General features: G+C 42.5%; 1 protein-coding gene across 6 annotated transcripts in view; it reads left to right on the top strand.

Annotated features, from left to right (window-relative positions):
- Positions 1–12,187, top strand: part of ERBB4 (erb-b2 receptor tyrosine kinase 4) — a 1,003,508-nt gene that overhangs the window by 863,031 nt on the left and 128,290 nt on the right. For all 6 annotated transcript variants that reach the window (XM_038422011.2, XM_043505695.1, XM_038422006.2 and 3 more), the window contains one exon: positions 3,145–3,330. In XM_038422011.2, coding sequence (XP_038277939.1) covers positions 3,145–3,330 — 186 coding nt within the window. The remainder of the gene's footprint in view (positions 1–3,144; positions 3,331–12,187) is intronic.

The raw sequence follows: 12,187 nt of genomic DNA, 5'->3' as shown, positions 1-12,187 counted from the left end.
GTAATACAAATAGCACTAATTTTACCAATGAAAAAATTTGTGTGAAGTCAGGATTCATGAAAAATTAATATTCCTTGCAGATGAATGGTCTAGAACTGTAGTGAAGGTGTTGCTGCTCTCTGCCACATTACAAGCCTTAATCTAATACAGAGCAGTCCTTAAAAGTGTATAAAAATACCACTTTTTTTCCAATACCTCTGTCCAAAACTCGTGAGGAAACATGAACTTCCTTATAATACGAGGATGTGACAAATGGCAGTGCTTACTTTTATTATTGTACAGAAACGTCTTCCATTCAGACTCAAATAGAGTTACAAATGATATGTTGCTAGAGACTAATAGGAGAGATGCTTCAAAGCTCCTAGTCCACAGTGGGCCAAAAAAGAAAAAAAATGGTTATGTTCTAATCTGTTCTCAATATCAAGAAAAATGCTCCCACTTCAAAGGTGCTAGAGAAACACCTGTTACATTACCCAAAGCCAGGAACGTGTGGGGGGAGATTTCCCCCGGTGCAAGTCCAGGAGAAAATATATGGGATAATAAAGAAAAAGAAAGGCAAAGTAATTTTGTTTCTCGAAAATGGATAATGTACCTGTCAACATGTATTTAGTCTGGCGGCCTTCAGTGACATTTTCTAGTGACAGCAGAAGAGAGGCTAAAATTGCATCGAGGGGACCCCATATAGAGTCGGGAAACAGAGGTCTGTATTAATTTTAACATGGAGCAAATTGCTTAAGGCAAACTCCCCTCATCTCATTTGTTGCATTAGGATCTCCCTCACACCCCTCCTCCAAAACGCCCCGCTGAATAGTTCGGTGTTGGGGTTGTTTTTTTTTGTTTTTCTTCACATTCATTTCAAAAGAAAAAGGGGAAAAATCTGAGGCCATCTGCTATCTTCTTTATGGGAAAAAAATAAAACCTACAATTAGTGTCTTGTTCATCTTTTCTTTTTCAAAAAAAGAGAACTATTATGCAAATACTCCACAATTTGGTTTCAAATACTCTTTGTACTGTGAGGAACAATTTTCTTTAATACAAACCCAACCTCCTTGCCAAGACTTTTTTTTAATATGGGGAAAAAAACTTTTATGAGACTTTTCTTTATTGTTGTGTTCTTCTGCTACTAAGGTTTTGTCATCCTCTCTATGTGCAGTATTATTTTTGCTGTTATTCTTTAAGTTGTCAGTTATACATTGGACAGGTTTTTTGGGGGACAAAACCAAAAGAGCTTCACAAAACTCCATTTCCATGTCACTTTTCAGTGTTCCTTTGCCTCAGTGAAATGATTGCCACTGAAAGGCAGAGCTCAGTAAATCCAGAGAGGCTTTCCCCCTTGCCTCTTCTGAAAGCTGCCTGCTTGGTGTGAAAGGAACAGAGGTACTTGTGACACTTTAGAGACTAACAAATTTATTTGAGCATAAGCTTTCGTGGGCTACAGCCCACTTCATCAGATGCCACTTGGCTGTGGCAGCTTTGTTGTAAGTGAAGATTTGTAGTTGAATTATAGCTGCAAGCTGTAGGCTACTTTGGTGTCTGATCCTGCAGGGCTTGCAGTCACTGGGAGATTCTAGAATAAGGACTGAGTGTATAGAACTAAGTTTTCCATCCCTTACTAGCAGCATTATTACAGTAGCGTTTAAAGACATCAGCTGAGATTGGGGGCCCCGTTGTTCTATGCAAACAGGTAGCAAAGGACAGGTCCTGTCCCAAAGAGTTTCCTGGTCTAGAGAAGACAAAGGGTGGGAGAAAGGAAGGGTTATTATCCCCGTTTTATGGCTGGGGATCTGAGGCCTGGAGAAATTAAGCGATTGGCCCATGGTCACACAGGAAGGATGTGAAAGAGCTTGGAATTGAACTCAGGAGTCAGATTTTCAAGAGTCTAAGTGCCTTAGGAGCACAAGTCCCACTGACTTTTGATGAGATTTATGAGCCTAATTCACCTAGGCACATTTGAAAATCCTGTACCAGATCTTCTCTGTCCCAGCCCAAGGCATGAAATAAAAAATGAACTTTGAATTAGGGAAAATTCCCATTAGTGTCAGTTTGCTACATTATAGGCTGGATCCTGCTGAGCAGTCTGACCATCATCCTACAAGGCCCTTCATCAGAGGCTTAGCTTTCACTCTATGCTTTTAGTATTTTGCTGGGTCTGGGCCAGAATGGGCAACATCATGTAAGATTGAGCTCCAGGACTGGTGTAGCGCTAGGAGTAAGAGCTGCAAAATCTGGCTCTTACAGTAGAACGCAGAGGTCCCCAAACTGTGGTCTGTGCCCCCAAAGAGGGTATGGAGGCACAGTCGGGGAGCACAGTGGGCCCTGGCCAGCCTTCACAGGGGGCGGGAGCACCATCCAACCCCACCACACTCCCAGCTCTGCTCCGGCCCAGCCCCTGGCCGTGGCCCTGTCCTGATCCTGTCCCTAGCCTCAGCATAATTCTGCACCCAGCCAGGATTCTGGCTGCTGTCCCGCACTGTGGCCCAGCTGTGGACCCAGACCCAGCCTCAGGCCCTGGCTGTGGCTCTGTTCCCAGCCACACGTCCAGCTGTGGCCCCAACCTTGGCCCCCTTCCCCTGTCTGTGCCCCTCTCCACCCCAAGCCATGGCCCCACTATGGACCCTGGCTCTGGGCAGTGTGGGTGATGTGGACAGGGGGAACGGGGGCATGACCCTCAAAAGTTTGGGGACCATTCCTATAATGGTTCCTTAATGCCAAGTGGCCTTCTCCACATTTTGGGAAAGATTCAAGGAAATTAATATGAGTAGCTACATCTCTTAAGGAGAAATAGATCTCATGCTAGGAATATGGTCAGCTATACCACTATTCCCTCTTCAGGGGACTGTCACAGCAAGAGGCGGTGGAGGGCAGGGCAGATTTTCCCAAAACAGCCGTCTGTGGAGCAATGCTGCTTTATAGCAGCTGAGGACTAGGCCCATTGTTTAGCCTCGTGTAACATAAATTACATCAGTTTGGACCTTGCTGAAGAGTAGCTTGTGCTATCTCATCACAACAGGAAGATAGTGTGAACCTTTATTGTACTTCAGGGGACACCAAATCTCTTTTGATAGTGTGTGGGGGAGCCATAAATCTGCAGGGCCTAGAACTTTTGAATGCAATGATCGATTTGGGATGTTTTTGTTGTTACAGGAAGCGCTTATCATGGCAAGCATGGATCATCCACACCTGGTGCGATTACTAGGCGTCTCCTTGAGCCCCACCATTCAGCTCGTCACTCAGCTCATGCCCCACGGCTGCTTGCTGGACTATGTTCATGAACACAAGGATAACATTGGCTCCCAGCTTCTGCTGAACTGGTGTGTCCAGATAGCCAAGGTAAGGTCCGACAGGTTTTTGGATATTTCCAGGACTAAACAAACGAGCACGGTCATTTCTGAAAGTCAGCAGTACCCATTCCTATGCAGAAAACAAGAGAGGAAGATCTATTCTTATAAGGCATTGGTGATCTTTTTAATTACCTCTGTGCAATAATACAATATGTACTGGTGAGGTAACAATCTGACTCAGACCCATACACAAAGCGTATTTTACTGTGGGGTTTTGGAAGACTTGAAGAGGAAAGGCTTCCTCTTCCCTAGATCTGAGTCTTGGCACAGAATGATTATGCAAACTTTTCGGCTGCTGCTTCAGTAAGTAAGAGTGATGCCTTCAGAGTTCAGATGTGTACTTGATTGCTCAAAGAGTGTCAGTTGAGAGGTACTAACAGTAGACTGTAAATCCAGCCTTAATATACTCCTTACACAGTAGTGTGTTGTTCATGAACTCGTTGCAACAAATAAGTTGGTATTTAATGGCATGCTTAGAAATCATTTTTTTTAGATATCCGGTCACAATGAATGAAAAGATTTGGAAGGGTTAAGGGACTACAATTTGCATCCATCGTACACTACCAGGGTGGTATCTCTCTTGCGTATATGGCAACCAGAGAGGTATGAAGGTGTAACTGACTGTGAATCAGGCACTAAATACTTGTAAAATTATTTAAAAGTAACATTTTCACAACAGAACAGAAAATGTTAGTAACTCACATGTGAGTGCATGTTACAGGTCATCCTTGGTGCCCAATCTGCAGACGATCTGCTATAGCAGCTGCTAACAAGTCCTGGCTCTTAGCTCAAGTTGTAGCAGCTTTAGTGCTGGGGGTCCTACGTTCAATCCCCAATGTGTCACACCAGAGGGCAGTCATCACAAAAAATATTGTTGTGGAGTTTGTTTGCTTTTTGTTTTAACAAATGAATATTAGTGAAGCATCAATATAGTTGTCCAATGCAAGATGCAGCCCTGCATTTGTGTGCCAGGAGGGAAATATATCTGAGGGTTCAAACAGGCCCATCTTTGCCTTCCTGCCTATATCCCCATGGGGGCAGAACACAATGGCAGTCCTCTTGCTCTCTTCAGAAATTGCTCATTTTTCCAGGACTAGAGATTCCATTATTTTTCATTGGCATTTTCAGTTTCCTTGTCATCCTCTTCCTCAGCTCTCCCTCTTTTCCATCTGCCTTCCGCTCTCTAGATTATTGATGGTGCTTATTATTTATTACAAAATCCTTACTTAGTACCATACGCATAAAGATAACCTGCCTTTGTTTTCAAATGCTACACTAGTACTTGGTTTTGCAGTGTATACTGAGACCAAATTCCCTTTGGCTTAGCCTAATGAGACCTACAATGGCACTTGCTATTACTCTGTAATAGCTATGGATGGTTGGACTGGTTCCATGCAGGAGTTGAAGCAGAACTGCAGTGATCAGTAGCAGAGGGTGCTGCCAGACACTCAGCACTTCTGAAAGGAGTTCATTCAAAATTGAGGCCCCTTATTTATGGGATTCTGTGTGGATTCAGGCACGTTTGAAAATTGTAGCCTAAAGCTCTTCTTGGTGTGTGTGTGTGTGTGTGTGGTGAGAGAAGCTGGTGAGGCATTACAGGTACTTAAAGCTATTAGGCTCTCCAGCACTCCAAGGAAGGATAGACTAAATGTGTAATATTAACAGATGAACCATGAGGAAGATGGAGGGAAATTCCCCGGAACGAAAGGTGGCCTATTAATGAGGGGAAGAAGCAAAGTTTAATTAATCCATCTTTCTCCACATCGCAGTGGCATATGGTTAATTTTAATTCGGCCTCTTTCAGCATCAGGGTCGTCTGCTTGGCTCCTCACAAGGGAAACTGTTATGAGCAGCTGTTTTTCTTGAAGCTGCATATTGCTTGCTAGACATAGTTGCCCTTTTAGTTCTTTGTAGTCACAGCTTAATTGGATCTGCCTCCTCTTAGTTGCTTACTGTGCATCTCCATTTATTTTGCCTGCCTTGCTTTCCATGTGGGGATCACTATTGATTTGCAAGAGGACTGAGAGCAGGAGAATCGAACCTATGTCATGGGATGTTCTCCATTCTGCTGGTCTAGCTTATCAGTGCATTTCTATGGTATGTAGTGATGAGGTGGCTCGTTTAATTGGGAAGGTTTCCACAAATGTTGAGTGCTACTGCACAGTGCTGGTGTGGCAAAAAACCCAGTGATGGGTAAACCTCAGAGTGTTTAGATGCTTTCTTGAGCGCAAAGATTCTGATTGAGCCTGGCTTTTGAGTAGAAGGTTCACGGGGGGGAAAGGGTCACCATCAGCACATGTGCATAATGGTCAAGTACAAGCAAGCCCTCAGTGTGTAATCAACATTAAGGTATCACAGAAGAGAAGAAATAGTGTGTGGGATGGTTCCGACCCCTGTCACATGCTAATGTTGCACAGCATTATTTCTGCGTCACATGGCACTCCCCAATGGAAATTCCTAGACACGTTTTCTTGCAGCTCTCACATGATCTGGGTGTTTCTCATCAAATCAGTTCTCTGCCATTGATGCATCTCAGTTCTTCCTATTCTCAGCCTGTGGCACAAAATAGTTCAGTCTAATCCAGGTTATTGGGTTAAATACAGTGATAACTGGATGGAGGTTAGTGTCTTGTGATGTGCAGGAGGTCAGAGGTAGATGGTCCCTTCTGGCCTTAGACACAATATGATAAGGCTCTCCTTCATTTAGAGGCAGATTATGGACAAATTTGGGGGGTAATGATGATGAAAAGAAACTTTTGGAGCACTGCAGCTGGACTGCCCTTAGTCCAAAAAGTGTAATAAATGTGCGGGATGGATCCCAATCACAGGAAAATAGCAGTATCACTGTGCCACTCATCTGTCACCTTTAATGATCATGGTAATCAGCTGGCATTCTGAAAATAGAGAGATTCAGTTTGCCTTCAAATACTCCAAGTTGCCAATGGAGTGAAAGCTGAAACAGACTGTTGTGTCAAACTACAATTTCTACTAGATAGCTGAGTGAAATGCTTTACCTTCTGAGCGTCTCTATCCACGGAGAACTCACTGTTCAGTTTGCAGGCTCCTTCTGGGCATGTGAATTTCTCTCAACCTCTCACTTTTTTTAGGCATGTTGAAAAGCTTTATTGTGTCTTTCTGAAGGCTACCAAAAATCCAATCGGGTATAACAGGACCCAGAGAATGTTCAGTGACCTCCTAGATCAATGGTTCTCAAACTTTGAGAACCCCTGTCCTGCATACGTTTTCAGCTGCCTGAGGCAGCTTCTGAGGTCTGCCTTTCATTATATGTACCCTTTTTGTTCTGTCTGGTTTTGAAGTCAGTTTTCTCTACCAAGAACAGAGATGAAGGAGGTGGGAGAGCCTTTATTTTGGGTGGTGGGTTTTTTTTGGGGAATGATTTAAAATCAAATTACCATGACTGCAATATGCACTATTCCCAAGGTCTTTCTCTGTCTGGCATGCAGGCTGTTGTATATTGAAGGTGTTGCGTCAGAGTTAACTAATGCTGCCTGGATGCTCACTTCCAGCTCTCTGTATTTTCTTATAAGTAGATGCAAAACCTAGACGGGAAATAGGCCTGGTTGCCAAGGTCAATATGCCTCTGGTGATCTTCTTTGAAAGTTGACTATAGGGTGGTTATTAAGTATTTTCCACTTCCAGGTGAATGAGAGCTTAGCTGAATTTCTTTGCTTGCATGTACGGTGTATACTTTATTTTGATTATTAGATCATTGTAGACCAATGGTACCTTCTTTCCAGCAGTTGAACTTCTTTTTCCAAAGATGAAAGTGACAGAAGCAGAGCAACTTCACATATTCTAAATAAAATATGGCCATTAGGCGGCAGCCAAAGCTATGGGAATACCAGCCTCCTAGTCTACAGAAACACAGAGTACTTCCAGTGCATCATGGGATACACAGTAGATGAATCATGTTCAGGTGTCTCACTTAGGAACTGAAGCTTTGCCTTTTAGCCCAGCGTTCTAATTGCTAAAGATTCTATTGGCTTGAGGGTTCAGCTGTCATTGACTTTAGTGAAGAAACTGAAGTGCAACAAAGCAATAAATCTCCAGCCATTACTCACACAGTCAGAACTATTCAAGGTGAGCAAGAGCGGCTGGTTTAGTAGTCTCTGAGAACCTAAGAATGGCTATACTGGGTAAGACCAATGGTCCATCTAGCCCAGTACCCTGTCGTCCAACCGTGGCCAATGCCAGGTGATTCAGAGGTAACAAACGGAACAGGTAGTCATCAAGTGATCCATCCATAGTCGTCTCCTCCCTGCTTCTGGCAGTCAGATGCTAGGGGCACTCAGAGCATGGGGTTGCAACCCTGACCATCTTGGCTAATAGCCATTGATGGACCTATCCTCCATGAACTTATCTAGTTCTTTTTTGAACCCTGTTATAGTCTTGGCCTTTACAACATCCCCTGGCAATGAGTTCCACAGGTTCACTATACTTTGTGTGAAGAAATACTTCCTTTTGTTTGTTTTAAACTTGGTGCCTATTAATTTCATTGAGTGGCCCTGAGTTCTTGTGTTATGTGAAGGAATAAATAACATTTCCTAACACACTTTCTTCACACTGTTAATGATTTTATAGACCTCTATCATGTGTCTCTTCAGTCATCTATTTTCCAAGCTGAAAAATCCCAGTCTTTTCAATCTCTCATCAAATGGAAGCTGTTCCATACCCTCAATCATTTTTGTTGCCCTTCTCTGTACCGTTTCAAATTCTAAAATATCTTTTTTGAAATGGGGTGACCAGAATTGCATGCAGTATTCAAGGTGCGGGCGTACTATGGATTAATATAGTGGCATTACAATATTTTCTGTCTCATTATCTATTCCTTTTCAAATGGTTCCTAAGATTCTGTTAGCATTTTTGATTGCTGCTGTACATTGAGCGGAGGTTTTCAGAGAACTACTTATGATAACTCTAATATTTCTTTCTTAGAATCATGGAATCGTAGACTTTAAGGTCAGAAGAGACCATTATGATTATCTAGTCTGACCTCCTGCACAATGCAGGCCACAGAATCTCACCCAGACACTCCTGTGATAAACCTCTCACCTATGTCTGAGCTATTGAAGTCCTCAAATCACGGTTTAAAGACTTCAAAGAGCGAAGAATCCTCCAGCAAGTGACCCGTGTCCCATGCTACAGAGGAAGGCGAAAAACCTCCAGGGCCTCTCCAATCTGCCCCGGAGGAAAATTCCTTCCCTACCCCAAATATGGCGATCAGCTAAACCCTGAGCATGTGGGCAAGACTCACCAGCCAGACATCCAGGAAAGAATTCTATGTAGTAACTCAGATCCCACCCCATCTAACATCCCATCAGAGGCCATTGGGCATATTTACCGCTAATTGTCAAAGATCAATTAATTGCCAAAATTAGGCTATCCGCTCATACCATCTCCTCCATAAACTTAGTCTTGAAGCCAGATATGTCTTTTGCTCCCACTATGGGTGGTAAAAATTAATTTAGACCTCTTAATTTTTGTATGTAGAGTTGGGATTATGTTCCAGTGTGCATTACTTTGCATTTATCAACACTGAATTTCATCTGCCATTTTGTTGCCCAGTCACCCAGTTTTGTGAGATCCCTTTGTAGCTCTTGGCAATCTGCTTTAGACTTAACTATCTTGAGTAATTTTGTATCATCTGCAAATTTTGCCACCTCACTGTTTACTCCTGTTTCCAGATCATTTATTAATATGTTGAATAGGACTGGTCCCAGTGCAGATCCCTGGGGGAAACCGCTATTTACCTCACTTCATTCTGAAAATTGACCATTTATTCCTACCCTTTGTTTTCTGTTTTTAACCAGTTACTGATCCCTCTTATCCCATGATTGGTTACTTTGCTTAAGAGCCTTGGGTGTGGAACCTAATCAAAGGCTTTCTGAAAGTCCAAGTATGCTATATCCACTGGATCACCCTTGTCCACATTTGTTGAACCTCTCAAAGAATTCTAATAGATTGGTGAGGCATGATTTCCATTTACAAAAGCCAGGTTGACTCTTCCCCAGCAAATCTTGTTCATCTATGACTGATAATTTAGTTCTTTTCTATAGTTTTAACCAATTTGCCTAGTGCTGAAGTTAGGTTTACTGGCCTGTAATTGCCAGGGTCACCTCTGGAGCCTTTTTTAAAAAATCGGTGTCACATTAGCTATCTCTAGTCATCTGGTATAGAAGCTGATTTAGATAATAGGTTACATACCACAGTTAGTAATTCTGCAATTTCACATTTGAGTTCCTTCAGAACTCTTGGGTGAATACCATCTGGTCCTGATGACTTATTACTTTTTGGTTTATGATTTTGTACTAAAACCTCCTCTGTTGACACCTGAATCTGGGACAGTTCCTCAGATTTGTCACCTAAAAAAAATGGCTCAGGTGTGGGAATCTCCCTCACATCCTCTGCAGTGAAGACCGATGCAAATGATTCTCTGCAGTGTCCTTATCTTCCTTGAGTGTTCCTTTAGCACTTTGATCATCCAGTAGCCCCACTGATTGTTCAGCAGGCTTCCTGCTTCAGATGTACTTAAATATTTTGTTGCTGTTAAAGTTTTTGAGTCTTTGGCTATTTGCTCTTCAAATCCTTTTTTGGCCTGCCTGAGAAGCCAAATATGGAGTAAATGATCATATAGCTTGAAAAGTTAGTACTGATCATTCCAGAAATGGACTGAGGGCCCAATTTTTCAAAAGTTTTTATGGACCTAAAATGCAAATAGTCACTTACTGGGATTTTGAAAAGTTTCTAGGCTCTTAACTCTCAACTCTTGACTTTGAAAATCCTACTAGGTGAAATATCTGCATCTTTAAGCACCTAAATACTGTTGGCAATCTGGCTCTTAGGCACTTAGTGTCTTTTTTATAAGCACTCATTTCATACAAGCTTTTTAGTAAAATTACAGAGGCCACAATTTTTAAAGGTATTTAGGTGCTTTGCTCCTATTTATTTCAGTGGAAGTGTAGGCACCAAAATACCTTTAAAATACGGCTGTAAGTCCTTAAGGTTACAACATGTTGTACCAAACAACGTAAAATAAATTATTAAAATTCAGCAAGACGAAAAACAGGTGTCATGTTGCATCAGAACTTGAAACCTTGGACAGTGACTATCAGCTGACCAAGAGAGCCAAATATCCTTCCTAACAATGTGGTGGAAGCTCTTTGCTGCCTGTAACTGGAACCTATTAAGGCTTGAGTAGAACTCAAATAAATTGTTGTTATTTTCAGCCAGATTCTGATATTTTTACTCAAAGTGACTAGTAGCTTATTCCATCAGTGGTTCTGTTGAAGTGAATGTGATATCTTGTGGTTTGAGGTTCTGCTGAATGTAAGAGGGGAAATCTGGTCCATTATAATTACATTTATTGTATGACCTACCGAGGCCTGTCAAGCACTGTGGATCTTGAACTCTGGTGGAGTTAAAAGGATCCAACCTGTCACTCAGGGATCTGCTAACTGTTGTCAGAATAGGAGCTGAACTCAGATAGAAGACCTCATGCCTGGGAGCTGATTGGCAGAATGCTGGGGGTTCTGATTGGTCCACATCCCCTATTTAAACCTAGCACAAGAACAGAAAGTTGTCCATGCTCTGGATTGTATGCCTTGTGCTTCCTGCTCCCTCTCCACTAGCCTGACTTCCTGGTAACCTGACCCTGCCTGCCTCCTGACACTCGACTCTTGGTTCACCCTCTGGCCTGTCTCAGACTTTGACCTCCTGGTATCTGACCTGATGTGACTCCTTCTCCTGATCTCTAGGTCAGATTGCCCACTTCCCAGTCGTGATATACCCTGACAACTATTATCATGCTTAGAGAATATTAATACAGGGCTTGCATGTGATAGGAATAAGGATATTTTACAAAATTTGGATAGCTAACATGTGGTAACCATAGATTCTGTCACGCTTGCTCTCATTGAGCAGCAGTCCCATACCACGCAGTTGTTCCTGTAGAACGGACATGTGGCTGTCCTGGTAAGTAGGCTATGTTACTTTCCAAAGTGTTCCCTTCACATTCTGATGCAATGCGATACCTGTTTTCCATTCTATTGAATTCCATTGGTTTGTTTTTCTTTGCTCCTCACACTGCAACCTGACAAACACCTCATTTTCACTAAAAATCTTGTTTCAGATAAGTGCTTATGAATAAAACTGGATCTGTAGCCTTGCATACTGAAGTCCTAATTCACAGAGCAGGTACAGGGAGGAAATGGCAGTGAATGCTAATGTGTGCTGCCCCACTAAGTGCTTCAATGCTGTTCTGAAATGATCACCTTAAGAGATAGGGCTCCATTCATTAGTATTATGTATTTATATTGTCATTATGCCAACAGGGCCCAGCTGAGACCAGGGCCTCTCTGTGCAAAACCAGCAAGAGACAGTTCCTGCCCTGAAGAGCTTATAACCTAAATGGACAAGGCAGACAAAGGGTGGGAGGAGAAACAAAAGCACAGAGTGGGGAAGTGACCTTCCTTAAATCACACAGCAAGTAACTAGCCAAGTCTAGAATAGCACCCAGGTGTCCTGAGTCCCAGTCCAACACCCTACCCCATTCAATCTCTGGTCCCTCCTGAGGCTGCCAAGCCTGCTTATTACATTTTAGAGTACAGTTATTCCATAAGTGTTACTTTAGAATAATAATAAGCCAAAGCGGAAGCAGTTTGATATAGTGGCATGCTGAGGAAGGAAAATCAAGTCCTGTGGGGGGATTATTTTTACATCTTTTGAATATAAAAGCTTCTCAAATTACATCAACCTGAGGCCTGCACAACCCCAGTTATCCAACTATATAGAGAAAATGTTTGAAAATACCCTAGAAAATGGAATTGG

Source organism: Dermochelys coriacea, chromosome 11 (genome assembly GCF_009764565.3).
Source record: "Dermochelys coriacea isolate rDerCor1 chromosome 11, rDerCor1.pri.v4, whole genome shotgun sequence".
In the NCBI taxonomy this organism is placed as follows: domain Eukaryota; kingdom Metazoa; phylum Chordata; order Testudines; family Dermochelyidae; genus Dermochelys; species Dermochelys coriacea.
The sequence above is the reverse complement of the archived record's forward strand: the minus strand, read 5'-3'. Positions and strand labels throughout refer to the sequence as shown.